Raw genomic sequence first — 22,742 nt, 5'->3', positions numbered from 1 at the left:
CCAATAATGACAAGGATAATTTGAAAAATAGGCCTGTATGATACTAAATGCCCATCCAAACAACTTTTTCCTGAAATCTTATATTGAAATTCATTTTTTCCTCACATTTTTGTACTCTGAAAATATTTTTGGAATACAACTGTGCTACCAGGTTTTCAAGACATATAATTTTTTATATATTGTGAGGTATATTATTTGTTCACAAAAGTAATGCCTTATGAATTTTCTGTGAAAAATAAAAAAAACTGAAATATTATACTTACTCCATTGAAGTCACTGCCAATTTGGGGCATTCTGACACCGGGTCTGGGTCCAGCTGGATATCGTGGACCCATAAAAGGCTGGGATGTCATAATCTGAGAATGTGGAGGTGGTGGTTGCGAATGTGGTGAAGGCTGACTTGAAGGATGAGTTGGCGGTGACGGACGTAACGTAGAATTCTGTAACAAACGTTGTTCATTATTCAAGATTTGATTGAATTCAATTTCACTTACTGGAAAAAATCCTGGGGGCAATGGACCGCTAGGCATGCCATCTGAAGGGGGCATCTGTCCCAAGGGGCTGGGTGCAGGTCCTGTATTCTAAAATTAGAAAAAAGTAATTCTGAGTATAACTTTTGTTGGTTATATAATAATAGTTCAAAGTATAACTAAATAACTGCAACTATAAACTTACGTGAGCAATTCCATTTACTCCATAACCTGAATTTACGAAACCCTAAAAACAAAAATTCCAATGTAAACAATGTCTTCAAAAAAAGTTAATATGGCAACACTGTTTATTTAAATATAGTATAATTAAAATAGTCTCACTGCAATAATCAACTTTTTTATGTGAAACACCCCCAAAGACGACATAACTGGGCACATTTTAAAATAAAAAAATTTTTTTTTGAGTAAACAAATGTATGTAAGTATTAGGCATCATTGGATATAAAGATAAGAAAGATTATCGGAATACTGATTAAAGAATTATGCATGCATAAGGTAACCGCACTTTGGACCAAAATCGCATTCACCTTTTCTAAGCTGTTCAAGCAAAATGAATCCGATTTTTTGAGATTATTCATAACTGTAAATGAAACCTGGTTCCACAACTACACTTCTGAATAAAAAAAAACGGTCAAGACAGTGGATTGCGAATTTGTTCCCTTGTTGTTGGTATTTTGTACACTTCATTCTTAATGTGACCCCAAAAAATGACTCCATTTTATTGACCTTAGTGGCCATTGCACTGGACCATTTCTTCCAATCCATCTTCCAGAAAATAGTTCATTCAGTCACCATTAATTAATTGATTAACGTGAACAGGCGCATCGTCATGCGAAAACCACATGCTTTGACGTGTTCGAAAAGGAATTATTCCAAAAAAATGATATTGGTTCACTAGAAAAGGTAAATACATCTCAGCATGTGAATTGTCCTCAAAAAATATGGTCCTTTCACCAACAATTGCCTCTCCACATATTGAATGACTATTCAGTTATACTGTGTGTCACTATGTAATATGAATTAGTTGATGAATAATAGTGAAAGTTTTGCCTGTTAACACAACCATTTTTATTAAACATAGTCGAACTCTGTAGATTAAGTTTTCACAAAGCCCACCTACAAAATAATAGTCTTTTTTCAAAATCAACTTAATTCATGTTTCAATTTTCAATCTTTAATGCTTTTCATAATTAACTGAACCCGTGCGATTGAACCGCGCCATCCATATCTCCAAGCTTGCATGCATGCATGTTTTTATTGCAATCTGCCAATATCCAGATCACATCAATCATTTCATCACTAGTGAAATTCATTTTTACTCTAGTTGTTTTGCACATAAACATCAAAATATCTCAAGAAAAAACAATTTCAGTTATAGGGAAGCTTGATCAAAGATGAAATATATTGGTAGTACTTTTCGATATTCGATTCGGTAATGTGTAAGTATTATGTATGATTCAGCCTGCATCAAATTCAAGGGATATCAACGAAATAAATAATTTTCCAGAATTTATACTTCTTGTTGATTTTTTATGGAAAAATGGTTATAACCTTTTAAATACCCCTTAGAAGACATCACAACCCTATATTATTGTTATGGAGAAGTCAATACGATTCCAATATAAAGAAATTTAGGGTATTTCATTCAAAAGAAAATTGATATAGCACAGCATTCTGGAACACTCTGTAAGATTGCAAATAATTTTAAAATGTGAGAAGTATTAATGACTATAATCCCTCAAATTTTCAAATTAATATCTCAAAGGACAAAGAAGGCACTGAACTTTTCAACATTTGATCATGTTTTGATGTCATCGGGCCCAATGTGGATTAACTTAAAAGGAGACAATGATGAAAAATAAAAATTATTATGCAAGAAATGTTTTGTTCCTTTGTTTGTCGGAAACATTTCAGACAACCCTCGAACTAATGGTGTGAGTTGTGGAATGGAATTTAACTGTTAGAAGCAATATCACTGTTTGATTTTAGTAACATTAAAAATCATAAATTAAATTTTGCAAAATATATTTTTTGATTTCAAAAATATAAATTGGTGCAGTCAGTAGTATACTAAAAGGGATTTTATAGTAAATAACCCTTTGGTTATTTATGCTTAGAAAACAGAATTATTCAGAAGATTATAATATAATCACATTACTGTTGTGTGTGAATATTTTTAATATAATATGTTAAACGATGTATCTTTTTATCTAGAAACGGAAATCAGTAATTTATCTATTGAAGATTCAAGTAATAATTCTTTTATATCGAATCCACAGTGATGTAAGTAATTTAACAATGTCAATTCTAAAATTCGATACTAAACTTTTAGTTTTTGTTCCAAGATTCGATCGGAAGCCGTTGGAACTATCTTATTTCATAGATATTTGTAATACTTTAATAAATACTTATTTTACTAATCCTACTTGTGTTCATAATATAAATCTTAGTTACAGAATTTATTTGAAATTTAATTTAAATCTATTGAGACAGAGTAATACTGAAAATCCTCCACATTTCTATACTAGGATTATGTCAAATTTAACCTAGCCGCACAATTATGTCAATCTTCATGAAACTGGAGGCACTGTTAGAATAAAAAAAACGTTTCACGATATGGTTCTGAAATCATGGTCTGAAAATATTTTTGCGGCTTAAAAGAACCATTAGGTTCAACTATTCGTGCTATGAAACCTAATACAATAGCTGAAGTTAGAGAACAAATAAGATATTTACAAAGACAAAATTTTTACAATTCTAAAACTACACCTGAGCAAAATAATTTTCTTAATTTCCAATCGAACATAACAACACATTTCCTAAATCTTGACCACTTTCCACTGTGCCCTCAGAAGTAAGAATATATTTAAACCGAATCCTCAAGCTCCACAACTGGAACCTACTCCTATGAGTGGAATTCCAAATAATCATTTCAAAAAATCACTGAATATAATTCAAAGACCTATTTCCATATATTTAATACTCCTATATTGCTAGTACGAGCCCCGTCCAATTTCAGTTGGCCCACTTAGAAAAATTCGAAATTATTAAACTTTATTTTAAAATGCCAAAAAGTAGCTGTTAGTAAAATATTTTAAACTTTTAGTTTTACGTCTAAAATAGGTTTTGGATGAATATTGTTAAATATTTTGAATGATATTTAAAAAGATGGAAATAGGTAGGTCTTGTTGATAATAATATTTTATGCATATACAAGGGTTCATTGTTTCCAAAATTGTGTTCAAAGTTTCATTAGATCTAAAATACGCAAATAATAAAGTAGGCTGTGTAAGTCATATTTTCACAAAATGTTTTTTTAAGTGAGATAGATTTTTTATAAACATGTGTTCGAAATATAGTTCGCTTGTATAAAGCAAAGCAAATGGTTCGATTGTCCCTAAACGCCGGTACGTAAGAAAATCGAAATTGTCAGACAAAAATAAACGAGCATTAAAAAGAATAATACAACAAAACAGAAGTGCTAACTATGGTCAACTAAGTGTACTTTGGAGTAATGTGTGGGTAGGCGCAGGTTTCAAGATCTACATGTCACAGAGAGGCTCAAAAATTAGGATTTCGGACATACAAGGTGAATTTTGTAACACCTTAGTTTAATGCATATTTTTCTAAATTTAAATCTTTACATAGGCCAAGGAAAAGCCATTATTGACTCAAATCCAAAAGAAATTGGCCAAAGAGCATAAAAATTGGAGTTTTGAACAGAAAATGAAGCTTTTCATCGAGATTTTTTGAAGCGGAAAGTAAATTTCCGGCAATTGTGATGGTGTGGGGCTCGATATCTGCAAGAGGAGTGGGAAAACTGCATTTCATAAACGGAATTGTCAATACTGAAAAGTACCTGGATATTTTAGAAGAATCATTGTTGTCAACAAGAGAAGTAACTTTAACCGCTGGGAAAACTTTTATTTTTCAGCAAGATGGAGCAGCATGCCATAAGTCAAAAAAGGCCTTAAAATGGTTCTCAGACAACAATATTTCACTTTTAGAGTGGGTTTCAAGTAGTCCAGATTTATAACCGATAGAAACACTTTGGCATGAAATGAAAAGCAGTTGCGTGCAAAACCAGCTAGAACTGTCATGGAATTAAAAGAAAGACTACAAGATATTTTGGATGATTTTGCATTGATACGCAATGCTAACTTTTAAAAGTATGTTTAATATTTAAGCTTTACTGATTACATTTGGTTTTTGGTTTTTTTTTTTGGTTTGTAATTGTAACATATGTTAAGACTTGTAACTCCTGTAAAAGTATCTAAAATGTTTATAGAAACGGCAACGCCAGTTTTTCTAACCATAGCTTTTGCCCCATCAGTGCAAACATTAATACAGTTGTCTCATGAAATATCATTTTTAATAAAATACTTATTAACCAAGTTAAAAATTTCAGCCCCAGTAGTGTTACTTTCTAACGCGTCACAAATTAAAAGATCCTCCTCTATAGAACGCTCGAACTCATACCGTACAAGCAATACTGCCAGCCCCGCTACGTCAGTGGACTCGTCCATTTGTAAAGTAAAATCACGATTTTTAAGACGGGAAAATAACTCCGTTTTCACGAAATCTGACAAGTCTCTTATACGGCGAGCAACTGTATCATTTGAAAGTGGAATCTTTGACAACTTTTTTGCAGCTTTTTCATCATACATACATTTCACCATTTTAATTGCACACGGCTTTATGAGCTTCTCTGCTATGGTATGAGCTTCACCAGCCATTGCAATTTTGTATGAAACAATATAGGATGCCTCAGTAGCATTTTCATTAACAGTCTGCGATGCGTGGCGCATTAACAATTGTTCTCGCTTTCGTTCAAAAAAGTTTACCTTTTTGTCCTTGTAATCTGAATGCAAAGTATGGAAATGGCGGAGCAGTTTGGCAGTATACATGGAGCTGTTCGGTAAAATTTTATTTCATAGAACACATTGAGGGTGATAGTCGTCTACTTCCATAAATCCAAAAGATATATAATTTTTATCATTTCGCCTTGTTTTGTGCGTTGTGCATGGCTCATTTGAATGATGTTCTTTGATATATTTACTTTTATGCCCATCTAGCTTATCGACTTCAAATTACTCTGGAGAGAGAGAGAGAGAGAGAGAGAGAGAGAGAGAGAGAGAAGAAACGGGAGCTTATATTATTACTTTACAAAATTTATTATTTATTATAAAACAATACCATCATTGGAGGGTCCAGGCGTTGGTTCTATTGGTGCCTCCAAAGTCGTTGTACGCTGTTTTTTGCATGTTCCTGTTTGTAACCAATGGTCCATTGCAGATAATTAAACTTTTACGAATAAGTGAGTAATTGTAAATACGATTTATGAAGTACAACTTATTAGCCTGCTCAATCCGCAGTAACCTGAGTTTTGGCGACGCATATCAAATGACTTTAAAATACGGATATAATGATAAAGAATTATATGCAAGCCAGTGATTGACCCTTGTGATCGGCAAACCAACCGCAACGCTATCAGGCGAACTGCTGTGTGGAGCGGCGACAGTTGGCATAACCACTGTTGTCACCTTAAATAAAATTTCCACCCTTTTTAAGGAATTTTTGATGGCAACCAGGAATAGGAATTTTTTACACTACACTGGTAGGAGCCACTCGCGGAGCCCTACCGTATTATTCGCGGAGCACACTTTGAGAAACGCTGCACTATATTATTTCCCTGCTACAGTAGCAACGCTTGTGCACAACAGATCAAGTCTGAATGTGTGAGATATAAGAATATAATTGCTGTATCTCTTAATGGACCATTTACAGGGATTAGCAATGTAGGAGTGTTAAATATATGTCTATTCCTATGAGCGGAATTTCAAACTTCAAGCTCCTAAAAACCAATATTCACCTCAATAAAACTTTGTATCAGAAGAATTATATAATTTAGATGAATCCCAAAATCCTTACGAAATAACACAAGACCCAGAGAAAAATGATGCTCATCTCGGGAGGGGGAAATGTCATCAATCCGCGAACGACATTTTGAAAGTGCGTATGCGATTGGTCCAAACTGACTCGGAATCATACCCGCGAACAGAGCTATTATGATGGGGGGACAATCTGTACTTAATTTCTCTTTAACGTTAATGTGATTCTGTGATGTTAATGTTAAACTAGTCGCAAGTCTGAGACAGTTCTATTTTATATTTAATATTTATATTATATTATTTATAACTACAAATATACAAATAAGAATTTGTGGACGAAGAGAAAAAATAGCATGTGCCTAGAATTATGGGGAATCAGCAAATACCGGGATTCATAGTAGAGCGTGTGTCCTTTAGTTAGAAAAGAAATGGTTTGCTTACCTTGTCGTCCCCATATCCAATATGACTTTTATCAGGGTCTGAAATTATTATGTTAAAACGATTAAAGTATTCTGGACCTCTATTGATATTAGTAATTTTAAAACGGCCTGTTCTCATGGTTCGGTTCACTAAAATGTGAAAATGGCAAAATACCATAGCTTACAACTATATTTCTTGACGGGGTAAAAATTTCAAGTTTTTACTACTTTTAGTGTGTATCAGATTAAATATTAAATTGATCATAGTATCTGTATATCCTTTTCTTGAATATGTTGTTTATTATTTTTTCAGGATAATTATTTTCTTTCAATGCAGTTTTTGCTTTTTTAATAACTAAACATCTAAATTCGGGATCTGATAGTTGGATAGATCTATCAGCCAAACTTATAATCACTGATCTTTTTTGTGACACAGGATGACACGAATTGAAGTTTAAATATCTTGAGCACCAACTTGGTTTCTCATACCGTTCTGTTCTTATGTTATTGTTAATTTTATATAATGTGACATCAAGAAAATTGATTCTTTTATTTTGCTCGATTGTGAATTGAATTTTTTATGATAAGAATTAATTTTTTTATTTATGTTTTCAATATGATTTTTTGTACGACAGTAATGCAATCATTTACATAATGCAACATCAATCAAATATATACAAAGTAATTTATTTTGAAAATAAACCTTAATTCTTTGAAGATGATAACTTGGTTATCTGAACGCGCATTGGACAGTGTAATTGTGAGTGTTGATATAGTAATAGTGTAAATAGTATATATGACTAATGTTAATAGATTCAGGACCTCTGTTATCCGTTTAGTATCACAGATGACGTGTGCGTTAATAGAAAAAAAATTGTTTCTAAATAGCTTGGTATGTTTCCTCCTAAAATTAGTATAATTCGTCTAATATATATATATATATATATATATATATATATATATATATATATATATATATATATATATGTTGTTTTGATCCGATGCCTTAAAATTTTTATATGTATACAATCTAGTGAACTTAATACTCTGAAGAAGATTATCGAACTATCATTAAATATTTTTTTGTAAAAGATAATACGCCTACGCAAATGAAAAAGAGGTTAGACACTGCACCATAATTTACGACCGCAATATTTTTGGCAACTAAATTCAAACGTGGCTATATTAGTTTGGATTTAGAGTCGGATTTTTGCGTCGGCGTCGTATCAAAACTGTAGATGAAACTTGGATACACCACTGTACTTCTAAAACGCGAAAACAGTGAAGACAGCGGATTGCAAAAGGCGGTAATAGTCATTGTTAAAATTCACGACGTTTTGTTTATTTGTAAGGTTGGAAACTTTTCAGATAAACCACGTATATACCTAAACATTCTTTATGAATCACTCTATGTGACAATTATGAAAATTGGTTTGTTACTTTTAGAACTTATCCTGAACAGAGAAACGTAAAAGAAGACTCCGTTTTATAAAATGCAATTGCAGATATTTTAAAATACCCAAGTATATTGATAATTAAATTCAATTTCAAGTTATTTTGTGTTCACTTAAGTAACGAGCGATTTTTTGCTGGTATTTTTTTGGCAACACTGTTGTTGACAGACCACGCGTGAATCGTGTCTTGTGTCGTTGTCAAACTTGTTCTATTTGGTCTATAATTTAATCATAAATCGACTTACGAACGAACAACGGTTGCAAATTATTGAATTTTAATATTAAAATTCAAGCTCGGTTAAGAAACTAACTTTCGAACACAGTTTAGACTATTGGACAGTAACACACTAACACGCAAACGTACAGTGAGGACCGAAGAAAATATTACGGCTGTATCCGCCAGTGTTACTGAAGATCGTGAAATGTCGATTTGCCGCTGTTCACAGCTATTTGGGCCTCTGTTACTCCACTACGTGGAAAATTAAAGAAAGGACTTGCGTGTAAAACTTTATAAGATACGGCTAGTGCAAGAATTGAAGCTACATGATCTCCCACAACGTCTAACATTTCGTTAATGGGCGCTGGCAAAGTTGGAGGGAGATCCATTTTTTATTGAAAAATTGTGTTCAGCGACGAAGCTGATTTCTGGTTGAATGAACACGTCAAACAAGCAAAATTGCAGCGTCTGGAGTAAAATCAGCCAGAAGCATTGCAAAAGCTACCCGTGCATCCCGAAATAGTCACTGTTTAGTGTGGATTATGGGCCGGTGGCATCATCGGGCCGTACTTCTTCAAAAGCGACGATGGCCGGAACGTTAATGTGAATGGCGAGCGCTACCGTGTGATGATTGACGATTCTTTTGCCCAAAATGAAAGAATTTGACATGCCTGACATATGGTTTCTACAAGACGGTGCCACATGTCACACGGCACGCGAAACAATGGCCACATTGAGAGCTGTCTTCGGTGAACAGTTCATCTCACGTCAATTGGCCGCTTAGATCGTATCATTTAACGCCTTTAGACTATTTCTTGTGCAACTATTGACGCACTAGAAGCCAATATTGAAACATTTATTCGTGAAATACCGGCCAATAAGTTGGAGAGAGGGTGCTAAAATTGGACATTGCGCATGGGCTACTTAAAGCGGAGCCACGGTCAGCATTTGCATGAAATCATCTTTAAACTTTAAATTATACTGATCGTTCTATCGATTTAAATAAAGATTTCATCAATTAGTTCAAATTTTTTGTGATTTTTTCAAAATCAAATCCTATACCAATCACCGATTATTTCTATAATTATAATGATCGCAACCATAAATGATATTCTTCGTAAATTTATTCAATGAAACTTGTACTATATCTGCAAATTGTACTACATGAATGAATTTTTAGAATTTCCCTGTATTGCGGCGACACTGAACAACTGACTATATTCAATTTTATTTTAGACGTTGCGATTATTATTATATCTACGCATACATTTTGTTTAAACTGTAAACACTACAAACTGCTATACTTCACAGTCACGATCACAAACGTATCCGAAGTAGCACTGTTGCCATATCTACACTAAACGATAAGAAAGGTTGGTATTTTTTAAAACTCATATAAGTGATAATTGTAAAGATAGAAAAGTTCCTATTGTGGTCAAGGTCAGGGGGTTGAAGGACTATAATATAGATGGTATTATGATAATTACACTGGCTCAGAGGCGTAGGATGTCGGCAATCATTATGAAACACAAACAATAAAATTGGCGAAAGCTCTGAACGTAAATTTAAAATAATCGATAATTATTTATTATAATATTGTTTATAAGTAACGGTAACTCCTAGATGTTCAGATCAATGTTACTTTCATATTGAATTCAAAATTATACTTTGGTTTACGGAAATCATCTAAAAAAATGGCAATGAAGATTGTACGTTACAAATAATTGCTTTTGACTTTGTAACACCTTCTTCTCTAAAAATATTATCATATCTGTCGGTTCATTAAACTATACTTTCAATATGGACACTTTAATAACATAAGGGGTTTTCTGAAATTATGATTGGTTTAACCGATCATTACCTGAATGCTCGGAAAGTAATCCGAATCCTTTTCGCCGTCGTTCATCGTTAACTAGTATATCGTGGGTAAACACGAAATAGTTAATTAGTCAAGATTAATGTTTATGAGCAGCATAATTGATTGGTTATTGGGGGCTTGAGAATATTGTTCTTTTTTGCTTTAGACATAACAGCTTATTAATTTAGAACTGTTCAATAGTAACACAGTTCTTCTTCTTTAGCGTCTCTTTGAGAACCAGGTCCCTCTCGACAGTCGACTGCCAATCCTTTCTGTCCTAATCATGGTACTTCCAACGTCGAACCCCTAGCAGGATCAGGTCCACCTCAACGTCCTCCAACCAGTGTTCTTCCTCTCAATCCTCCAGAAACTCCATATATGGATATCGATCAGGTTGAGCGTAGTGCTAACAATCCACCTCGTAATAACCCGACCATTACGAATTCTCAACAAAAAAAAAATGTTAACACAGGCCTGCACGAAATTTGTGATGAGATGATTTTAGATGGTTAAGGTCAGTTTTTTCAAGTACATTAATCCCTTTCATTAATGTACTTGTTGGTTAAATAACGATTAAAATTACTATACCCCTTGACCACCCAATGATTGTCTCACCACTCCTCTGTCGCGCCAAGATAGTCCTTTGAATTGTAGGAATTGACCAAAAAACAACTTGTGCTTTTCAATAAATTTGTTAAGTCATTTCAGATCCTATCAGATCAGTTCCTCATAATTTTGATATATCTATACTTTAATCCCTAAAATACTAAAAGAAGATACTGACTTCCGGGTCTCTACATTCTATGGGTAGTGATTTTGAACCATCAACCTCATGTCAAAACCAGCCTCAACTATTTTCACCAGCCAAACTAAATGTTTTAGTAAGGGATGTGGGACTTCAAAAAGACCTATCCTAATTACTGGCGTCTAGGTTAAAACAAAATTCTTACTTTGCATCGACTCTTCAAAATAGAGTCTTAAAGATGTTCTTTTACATAATTGCAGTATTTTTGCTTCTGTTCCGGTCATCCATTCAGTTTACGTAATAGAAAAATATGTAGATTTATAGGAATTACTTTTAGGTATGAAATTCAAAACTGAGAAATTTGTAGAGTGCTAAGTGAATAGTTAAACCGAAAACAACATTAAAAAAAAGAGACTGCCAACAAAGAGCAATTTTAACACCTGGAACCAAAACTATAATTTGCAAAAGCCTTATTGACCCTTAAAAAATTTTACTTCCTCCACTTCACGTCAAACTTGGACATATGGATCTATTCGTTAAACCTTATTGAAAGTTTTACTTTCACCACTTCCCATCAAGGCGTTAAACATACAAGGAAATTGTTTGAAATATTTGTGTTGAATATTAATAACATGATATGAAAGATACCAAATTTGCGAATGTAATGAAAGATGAGAAGCAAGATGCATGAAGTGCTTTTAAAAGAGTTGTACATTTAAATGTAAGGAAATTAATAGAACCCAAACTATAATGAGATCGTTGATAATGCGATTTCTTGGTTGCAATATGAGCATAGAAATTAACTTTTTACATTCCCATTTGAACTAGTTCTCTGAGTATACTAGTGACGTGAGTGAAGAGCAAGGTGAAAGGTATTCAAGAGATGAAAAATACATACCAACAGAGATTTAGCTAAATATAATATAAATCAACCAAAGAAAAATTTCGTTTAACAAAGAGAACGCTATTTTAATAAGCATCAAGATTAAATAAATATTTCTATTAGTCTCTGGTGGATATTTTGTATATATTTGTATTTTTCTTTTTAATATATTATGAAACTAGATTATATATGAAATAAAGAGGTTTCTCTATTTTTTTGGATTTCAGTTTTTTTGAAAAATAACCTTCAGTGATACAAAAAAACTAAAAGCAGATTTGAATTAGGCACTACTTAATTGCTAGAAAGCAATTAACATTAAAAAAAATGCAAGCCTGTGATTTCTTATAACAACTTAAACCTATCACACAACTCAATTACCTAATTTCGGTATGCCCTATGTTATTATTGGAGTTTGTTTAGAAAAGGATTGCCACATTTCTTGTCAGCAATAATTAATCAATATCCTTACACTTAAATTATTTATTTATTTATCTATTGCACCTTTTTTATCCATTAATTCCAGATAATGTCAAATCTACTTTCCATTTTTTCTTATTCCAAAATCATTTTGAACATGTTAGAAGTTTTTTGAATTAAAATTCATACAGCTACATTTTAAAGTTTCTATAGATTTTCGAAAACTGAATGATTGAAAGTTGATAGTTTTTAAAATTTATCAAAGTACTATAAACCTTTGAAACTCTACATCAATATAATTCTCTATTTTGTGGTTTGGACCTTAAGAATTTTCTGTCAAAAATCAATAGTTGTATATACTTTTTATTGAAAACAAAAATGTATTTGGTGTTCTAGAGATATAAAAAAGTTTGAAATTCTAAGCCTTACTACAAGACAATATTATGTCTAACTGGATGGTCAACCAAAGACCAAAATATTTAAAATCTATTTTTAAAAGTTTCCATAAATAAATGAAATTGAAAAATGATGAAGAGGAATGTGGAAGGAAAATCTATACAAAATAATTTGTAAAAGACACCTCTATTATTATTCAATGGTAAAAATAAAATTTTAATGTTTCATCCTTGGTTATTGATTCATTTATAAAAAATAATATCCAAACTTAATTTAAAACGAACAATTACTATAAAAAGAGAAATTCATTCATAGCATGTTCTCATCTATAAATAACACAACGAATACTAGTTACTACATCTTTCCGTTCTCAACAATAATCGAAGAAAAAAATTTAAGTGATCTGGAATGCCATAGTATAGTTCTACCCCTTCCGATTCAATGGCTGAGTAATTTTTGAATGTATTATGTATCATAATGTATTCCATCAATTTAGGAGCAAACTCCATTTAGACACTTTTATCTAATAATTTGTATCACCTTCGATATTAAAAAAAATTTCTATAAAATGCACATTGAATTCTTTAAGACCTAAAGAAATGTTAGCTCCTTCTTTCAAATAATCTATAAATTATATATTTTTGAAAATGAGTGGATGTCTATGTAACTAGAAGTATTTGACTTGTTTCTGCAGTTCTATTTCAAGAAAATGTATAATGGAGTTTTATTTTATATGTTATATAAATTACTCATTTAAAGTAATTTTTTCAAATATATCTTATCATGAATTAGGTTACTGTTAATTCGAATATTTTAGTGCACATCCTTTAGCTGTAGCACTGATATTATGTACTAGGTGTACATACTGTATAATATGATATGTATCTAATAATGATGGAAGTTGCAAAAATATCTTCTTTATATCCGCATAGTTAATATTTTGACCTGACTTTGTTAGCAATCAAGTTCACAGTTTGAGTTTTAGATTTTCATTTTTATCACATTAATGTTGGGTGAGGAAGGAGTTAATTATGAATTTTTATGAGGTGTGAAATTATATAGAGTGAAGAAATTAAAATCAATAACTTCGTTTCATAACACATGTCTTAAAATAGATTATTACAATTTGTTTAAGTGCTACACTTATAAATACAACTATATAGGAATAAGTTGTATTGAAACATCATATTTGTAAAAATATATGAACTTATGAACAGACAATAATTGGAACAGAGGTTACATTGTTAATTACCAAATACTATAACTCATATCCAGAAATAAATAAATAAGGCAAAGATTACAGTGGGTACTTTACCTCCTAATATATTGAGTATCTGATAAAGCAATTTTTGGCTTCTCATAAATCTAGCCTATTCTAGTTTTTCATAGATAGAATGAAAAAATCATTCAAAATTTCAAGAATTTTTTCTAAACCACTTAAACTGGAATATCAAGCAATAAAAATAAGTAATCCTTCAAAATTAGTGCCAGATACTTGAGAATTGGCTGGATCCTTCAAATACTGTAATAATACATTTTAACAGAAACAATTAAGGAATGCATAAAATTGAAATAAGCTGAATAAAGGCTAGGAAACAGTCACTAAATATTTATATCTGAGGTATTTTCAGATAACCTGATTAGTACAAAGTGATTATCAATGGTTTATCTGTTTTAAACAGGAAATATTTATCACTTTTGGAACACTTATCTTCAAAATGTCTAATACTTTAATTGAATTTTCGCAATTTTACTATTATTCTTACTACATCAAAAACAGAAAACAATCAACATAAAAAGATTTCAAAAATAGTTATTTTTTCTTAATACATAGGATTAATTGATAAATTTAAGTTCAGTGTAGTAGTTTCTGACAGATTATTTTGAGTTTCTAAAAAAGTCAAGCAATTAAGTAGCTGGCAAGATTTTTAATAATGGTATAAATAAAATTCATAATTACTTAAAGATTTCAATTAATTAGGTCAAAACAGGTACATTAAGTTGAAGAGGGGAGAGATTAATATTCAAGGTTCTTTACTCCTGCAATCACAAGTAAATCAAGCATCAAATCAACATAATACGTTTTGTAAGATAACTTTTCGTGTATTATGATAAATTTTACGCCATAATTCTACATATATAATATCAAAAACAATCAAGAATTAATAATAATGAAACCTAACAGAAAAAACTGCTTACAATAACGAATTGTGTGATTGTACCTGGTCAAACGCGTATACCCATACAATGTTGCCACATTTTCAACTATGAAGTATTGATCGCACTAAATACTAACAGAAGTAAAAAATACTCACGTAATCATGAAAAGCTTTTGCTTCTGATGAATGTTCACAAGTATCCCTCCTTTCAGGAGCAGCACAATATAAATCCCAAAATACGCTAAAATATAAACAAATTAGTACATCATGAAATTTTTCAACAAAAATGTCAACATACCACCACCAAGAATGTAAAAATCCTGGAGGTTCTCCTAAAGTAATATTTTTTTCCCATCGTATCTAAAATAACAAGTTATTAATTAAATAGAGCATATTATTACTAAGGTGAAACTCACCTCTGATAAAAACGTTTGTGCAGCTTTCTGTGCACCAACGTGCAATAAATATTCGTACACGTACAGTGCTAATCTGCAACAATTTTTTTCCATTTTTAGACTAATTTCAGAGTCTCTTTAATGGTTCACGTAATATATAAATAAACATCAGTTATTGATATAAAGAATAAATGTAAACAAAACAGGTACATATTAGCTATCAAGGCCTACAAAAATTTCAAAATAGCAATAGCATGTACCCATATTACTAATAATAAATGTAAATACAGACGTTTCGAGATTAACTATCCTATTTTTATACATTATTTTAGACGACATTACGTAGAACTATCAAATTTATTACAGACGTTAACTAGTTGCTTCAATTATTTTTAAAACATGGAGTGAGTTCATGACAGTAAAAGAAATTCAAGATAAAAATTAATGTACTTACTTTTCTCTCGCTTGTGCATCGGACGGCACAGATGATCCTTTTCCTTTTGCATACATTTTTTAATTATCTTATTTAATGAACGTAACCTACATACATTGAAATAATGTAATGTTCGGAATTCTTTTAGTTGATGGAACACGCTGCTTCTACATCATAAAAGATGCTGTTCATTGTATTACCTATACACAAATACACTATTAAATTCACATCACTGTCTGCAATATTCATTGTTCGACTTGTAAGAAACTTGTAAATAGCATGTTGAAAACACTTATAATAATCTTTAGATTCACATCACAACACGTCAAATCAAAATGTTTTCGACGCCGCTACACGAAGTTATCACTAGTAAGTATCTACAACTCCAAGTACGCAAGCGTTGAAACAACTACCTCTTTCTAGTTATCTCATAGATAAATAAAAAAAGTCTTTTTCATTCCGTGTAAAACGTGGCAGCGCCTCATGACCAAAACGTCCAATGTATAAACTATATTTTTATGGGTTCACTTACATAAATTTACTGTATTTATATTATCTTTTTTATATAACGTATATCATAAAATTAATTTCATTACATGACTATTATTTTGATACTAAAGTATTACTAATATTTAAAATGAATACTATTGCTTTGAATACGCCGCCAAGAAAAATAGTTCCTAAAAATTCCGTTAAGATGGGGAGGCACTAGTGAAAAATACATTTATAGAACCAAATATCTATTTTCATTTGTCTATGTGTATGTATTTACCTCTCTCTACCTAGCACATAGTCCCGTTATGATTATATTTTGCTTTTGCTACGCTTCATTGCCTCCTTTGTTAGTATATGTACTTAACGGAGTTTTGAGAAAATCGTAAAACGTTTTCACTATCACATTAAATCATAATCTTCTAAATGAAGACACTTGTATAAGTGTTTTCACATTCTTTGTACAACATTTTTGATAAGTCGTTTTGTCAAAGCATTTTGGAATAAAAAATTAATAATAATTACTCCAGTTTAATGTCACCAGTACACTAACTACCGTCAAAGTTGAACGTAAATCAATATTACTCCGTTCTTAACATTAATGTTATGAAATCTTTTTTATATATGAGGGGATAAACAAATATGCAAAGAAAAGCATTTTAATTTTGTCTTGTCAGATTATTAACAATGAAGACTACTTTTACATAATTTCAATAAATTTATATATTATCTAAATATTAAGTGAAATTCAATATATTATTTGCTACAGAGCTAAAGATCATTTAAATCCCTAACCTGACGTGAGCTTTATTGAAACTATAACGTCACTGCTCAATTTTTTCGGCAATACCATTGAACACTAAATTTACACTTTACACCAAATAAATGACAGTTGTGACAATTCCCAATCTGACGTTATATCTAAAACACAATACAAAAAGCTGATGTTATCTTTTTGCCACTTAATGTTATTTTAACGAAGAAGTTATGAAAAGTCTCTCATCATAAATGAAATATAGGTTACATTTAATACAAAACGTTGACAATGGATGTAGGAATATCTGAATACAATTTGGAAGAACAACCAACTGGGGAACGATGGGATCCACTTGGAGCCCCTAACGAAGAAATAGACAGTGACTTTAAACATTTTGATGTTTATGATTTTGAACATCAGGATCAGTAAGTTTTGGTTTATGAACTTAAATTCTTGTCTAATAATTAAAATATTATGTGATAATTACAGCCAATAAAGATATTACTGGAACTTAACATTACCACCGGCTTTCTTATGTAAAGAAAATTATTCTCTCTATCAATTTAGCAAATATAGATCATTTAAATTGACAATTTTTTTAGCAATGTACTGGAGAAAATCAGAACTTTGGAAGAAGAACAAGAGCTACTTAATTCGTCTTTATTTGCATTGACAACACATTTTGCCCAGGTTCAATTTCGTTTACGCCAAGTTGTAAATTCTCCACAGGAAGACAGAGAAGACCTATTGAAATCCCTAGAAGAATTTGCTTTCCGCGGTATTCCAGATGTGGGTCATGTTAAAGAACGTATGGATGAGGCCAGTTTAGCAGAAGCTGTGAGATTGAGGAGAACACAACAAAAAGAATTAATTGACAAACTTAAAAGCCAGTTACGAGAATTAGAACAATATGCGTTTGAAAATGGAGAAGCTGGCATTCCTCAAGATATGTTGGTTGAGAGACAAAGAATTATTCTTAATGAATTAAAGACCAGAATGAATTTAGAACTTGATGAACAGAGTTTTTACCAGGTAAGAAGTGTGCAATTTATCTGTCATATGCTCATTAAATTGTAATTTTAGATGTCTCAAGCAGATGTTTGTAAGCAAATAAATATGGCTTTCGATCAGCTTGTGAGTCCTTTGAAAGTAAAAGAACATTTGGTGTCACAATTAAAAACTCAAATAGCTGATTTAGAAAGATTCATTGGGTATTTACAGACTGATACAAAACATTCCAAATGTTCTTGCCAATTTTCGTATCATTCCTTAAAACAACCATACAAAGGAGAAACTACAATTGGTCTTATACAAAGAACTGCTACAATTTTACAAATGTTTGCTGTTTTACAATTGGGATGTAAGCCACAGCACTTCACCAAAAATGATTTGAAAAATTCCATGAAAATCAATCATTGGGGGTAAGTGCCACTGTGTGTATAGAGCTTTAATTACTAATTGTCTTCCCATTCATATTTTTTCATTTTTCTCTTTATTGATTCAAATTAAATTGTCTTGTTAATGATTTTCAAAATTTGTTTCAGTGACCTTAGGGCGAAGTTGGAAATGGCTATTGCAAGAGTTAAAGAACTGGCAGAACAAAGTGAATTCAGAAAAGATCAAGATGGTGATTACAGCAGTGATTCTGATTCACAAAGTGTATTATGTAATGTAAAGTTAACTACAGCAGTACGTAAATACTTAGCTTCCTGTATAAGAGATCTAATGCAACATGGTGCTTATGCTCCTCACAGCAACAGCCTTGTTCCATTGATTGGTTGTTTCCCTAGAAGAAACTCATTGAGTGGTACCCAGATTCATGCATGGGAGATCATTCTAGAATATTATAAGATGAAGAATGGGGAAAAATTCAATTCCACCCCAGCAAGAAAGCTTTCGCAAAGTTTTAATTTGGATATAGCTGGCGCGTCACCATTTTCGAATAAACAGAATATGTTATGTTGTATTGGCAGTATTATATCCACACATACTCCCTACAAAAGAAGTCCAGACTCTCATTTCAAAGCATTTATTTGTGCTGCCCTCAAGTAAGTAAATTGAACTTTGAATATATTATTTAATAGTAATATTGTGTATTTCTAGTGCAAACAAACTTGTACCATGGTTAACATTGATATTTACTTGTAACCATCTTACGAAAATGTATTATCAGCCTTGGAGTTACCTAGCTAAGACAGGTAAAACCTTTTTTAAGATAAAATGAATAAATAAATGTAAACAAGACCATGTATCCATAAGGTTAGGTTTTTTGTTGAGGTGAAAAAGTAATATGAATACTTCAAATAAAAATGATTGTTGTACAAAATGTACTCACATTATATAATACTAAAACCATGTGATAAATATTTTCCACATCAAGTCCCTAGTTGAAAACTCCTCCTTAGGTTGTGTAGCCTTAGTTAAGTTACATACAATTTATACTAAGATGGGGTGAACAATGTTAAATTGGAAACCATTAGTTTTTTGAGAAACTAAATTTAAAAATCAAATAAATGTGAAAGAAGCTAGTAACACCCTATAATATATATTTAAAAAATTGAAAATGGAAACACCAAATACAGGTGTACATATGTTGGAGAGAAAATAAGAGAACTTTTTTTATAAATACTGTGATCCTGCAACTCAGAGATGATCTTGTGATAATAGCAATGACCTAGGGTTCATCTAGTGGTAACCTACCATGCAGAGCTCTAGAAATGGAGGAAGAAGTAGATATGGGTAGAAAGGAGCATATATTATAACACATAAAAAGTTGAATTTGTATTTTCAAAATATAACTGAACAGATATCTATTGATATCAATTATTTTTCGTAATAAAAGGAAAATTCATATTTCAAAAAATTAGAAAGAAAAATTTGTTTCCAATCTAAATAAAACTATTTCATTTTGGAGTATCTCAAAATATTTTATAAGCACTACATGCAAGCTCAGAAAAAGAGATATTGACCTGGCAGTAACTATCCAAATAATATCACCACAGTGTAAAAATGAGCCACTGGATAGATACTTGATGTGCATTGAAATATAAAAATTTTTAACTAATAACTCTTATTTTTGTTCTATAACTGTTAGAAAGATTAATTTCTTACCAATAAAATCTATGTGCTCATATATCACTGCAATTCTGATTTAATTTGTAATCACAGAATTTAACTATGACTCCCATAAGAACTCATGTTAAAGAAGCGAACTTTGAACTCAAATTTCTTTAAATTTTCATTGAAATACATATAATGAAGGGTACTGTTGCTTTTGTCATACTCTACCAATATCAAAATATATATATATATATATATATATATATATATATATATATATATATATATATATATATATATATTATTTCGCGCGAGAGCCTCCTTTAAAGCTACTATATGAAAGAAATGATTACTGAGTCACAATAATTAACCAATAATGGCATATCACAAAGAACCAACTAAATTTTCTGAAGACACTGATGTTGAAATTGATTAAATTTACTTATTGATTTCATAGTTCAATTTAAGGAAGGCCATCTTAATAATAGCTAACTAAATATATAGAAGTTCCAACATACAACCCAAAGTTTCAATTTTGTAAGTCTAATTGGCAGAAAATTATGTAAATATTCTACATGCAATTGTATTTCAATTAGGTATCATATAAAATTTGCAACATTTTGCACACTTTGTTGAGAGAAAATTCGACTCATTTATCATGGAAAAATATTTTAAGTATTTTTACATGTAAATTACATATTTCAATTGGTTTCATTTTCTAGGTTTCCAGGATAGTCTAAGAAGTTTGGATACCTTGTCAGGATTTAAATTCCAGTTACCAGTGGATCTAGCCATTAGACAGTTTCAAAATATCAAAGACGTGTTTACATAATGTTATATTATCTCATCCATCTAGTCATTCCGTACTTATAGTTTATGTATGTATTTCTGTGATTTACTTGATTTAAGCCATTCCAGTTTTTGGATAGTAACTAATAATCTCTCATCAATGGAAATCTAGCTCTGCATTTTCAAATACCTTTATATAAATAAAATCTCTAGCTCTTTATATGTTTTCCTCTTACATTTTTTTTTTATCAAAGTTTATCTAGTTGTTAGTTTTTTGTTTTTAATCCTGGTTATATGCCTGGACGAATATTGAATTAAGTCTCTTTTGAAGAAGTTAACGTCTATACAGATATCTTTGATGAGCTCATAATCTTTGTAGAAAAGCATAATCTATCGCCTTGATGCCTGCGCATTTGAAGTATCTAATCCGAAATTAAGAGTATTCAATGCTACTATTTAATTTGTATGAAACTCCTCATATCAGCAGATACTAACTGGCTTCATCGTCACTTTAAATTGCAGAAAAAAATTTCAAGTTCAGCTTGGATTGGAGATTGAGAGAGGGAGAAGGCATATTGTAGTTTTGACGAGATTAACTTAGATCAAAACTATAATTGACAGACTATGTTTTTTCTCTTTGTAATTGCAACCATCAGACTAAAAGCCAATCGACGGCTGTAATTTGTTATCTAGAGAGGGACTAAAGATGATAAATTTTTAGAACGTCAAGAACTTCATAAATTATTTTGTAATATACAGAGAATTTCAGGGGCTCAAGACATATAAGAGTTTTCTTTTTGAAACTGAACATTCTATTTGTACCAATTATTCTTAACATTACAGTTCTTCTAGAAAATATCAAAAAACCTGAAAAGATTTGAGTTAATTATTGGGCACTAGCATGTTATTAATGGAAGGTTTTATTAACTTGAAATTATAATTTCATTCTATTTTTGTACATATTAAATAGTTCTACATCTATGTCTTATTTGCATTATTTCCTAACATCTGGTCTACTTTTGTTTCAAAATGTTCACAATCATATTTTCTTTTCATTTTTGGTTCTTGACACATTTTGCTTTCATTTTCATTGCAAAGGTGTGTTTTCATTCGTTCCTCACTTTTTTTTTTCTTGGCAGGTTGTCTTAAGTTTGACTGCTGGTTTCATCTTGCCGACGTCCTTTATAATATTCGCTACTTTCTATTTTTTTACTTATTACACAAAATATTATCGGTTTAGTTAATTACCTTTTTTCTTCTGAGTTTCCTTTGATCATTCATTGACTCTTTAAATGTTTTGAGGTTACGTCTCTTTTTATAATCAGTTTCGATGTCCTTTTCACTTTCTTTAAATATCTTACACAGTCTTAAAGAACGTAAAACACTACGCTAGTGGACTCTTATGGAAAATTTATCTGAGATTGTGTTGCCTACTTCAGTTTTGAACCGTCTGTTCAGTATGACTTTAAGATTACTTCTACAGTAGGATTTGTTTAATTTTGTAGAGTCCAGGAAGCCTAACCTAATTAAATATTTGGTTCACGTCTAAGAATACTGAGGTGCAATACAGTTTTTGTTCAATTACCTAAATTATGACATTAGTATTTGTTGAATTGGTAAAAGGAAATCCACAGATTGGCTGATAGACCAGAGTGTATTCTGTTAAGCAACAGTCTTTCTAATGTTTTTGATATGGGTAGCAAGCTTATTGGATAATTCAATTAAAATTTTTCCGACTTTTATTAGAATGATTATGGCAGTTTTTAATTGATCAGGCCAAAATTTTAATCTTAGGATGGCATTAAACGTGATACATGAATAAATCCTAAATACCTACTTACAGAACATGTTTCGTTATAGTTTATCAGAACACAATGGTGATATCT

The 22,742-nt window shown here is 31.2% G+C and overlaps 2 protein-coding genes across 9 annotated transcripts in view; one reads left to right on the top strand and one right to left on the bottom strand.

Moving 5' to 3' along the window:
- LOC130895660 (single-stranded DNA-binding protein 3) overlaps positions 1 to 16,683 on the bottom strand; it is a 73,175-nt gene extending 56,492 nt beyond the window's left edge. For 5 of the 8 annotated variants that reach the window (XM_057803135.1, XM_057803108.1, XM_057803160.1 and 2 more), the window contains exons 1-7: positions 15,780 to 16,142; positions 15,347 to 15,419; positions 15,229 to 15,290; positions 15,087 to 15,171; positions 676 to 717; positions 495 to 581; positions 264 to 440 (exon numbers count right to left, since the gene is read on the bottom strand). In XM_057803135.1, the coding sequence (XP_057659118.1) occupies positions 264 to 440; positions 495 to 581; positions 676 to 717; positions 15,087 to 15,171; positions 15,229 to 15,290; positions 15,347 to 15,419; positions 15,780 to 15,835 (582 nt within the window). In that variant the 5' untranslated portion in view covers positions 15,836 to 16,142. Of the gene's footprint in view, positions 1 to 263; positions 441 to 494; positions 582 to 675; positions 718 to 15,086; positions 15,172 to 15,228; positions 15,291 to 15,346; positions 15,420 to 15,779 lie in introns of all 8 variants that reach the window. The other 3 variants (XM_057803100.1, XM_057803118.1, XM_057803144.1) reach the window with 2 other exon arrangements.
- Positions 16,684 to 17,133: 450 nt separating this feature from the next.
- LOC130898877 (RUN domain-containing protein 1) lies at positions 17,134 to 21,837 on the top strand. The gene is made up of 6 exons (XM_057808461.1): positions 17,134 to 17,432; positions 17,610 to 18,039; positions 18,091 to 18,428; positions 18,552 to 19,055; positions 19,111 to 19,205; positions 20,790 to 21,837. Exons 1-6 carry the CDS (start codon positions 17,296 to 17,298, stop codon positions 20,897 to 20,899), a joined length of 1,614 nt encoding a protein of 537 aa, XP_057664444.1. The 5' UTR covers positions 17,134 to 17,295; the 3' UTR covers positions 20,900 to 21,837.
- The last annotated feature ends 905 nt before the right edge of the window (positions 21,838 to 22,742 follow it).

The sequence above is a fragment of the Diorhabda carinulata genome, chromosome 1 (assembly GCF_026250575.1).
Source record: "Diorhabda carinulata isolate Delta chromosome 1, icDioCari1.1, whole genome shotgun sequence".
Lineage (NCBI taxonomy): Eukaryota > Metazoa > Arthropoda > Insecta > Coleoptera > Chrysomelidae > Diorhabda > Diorhabda carinulata.
This window is presented reverse-complemented; position numbering and strand designations above follow the sequence as displayed.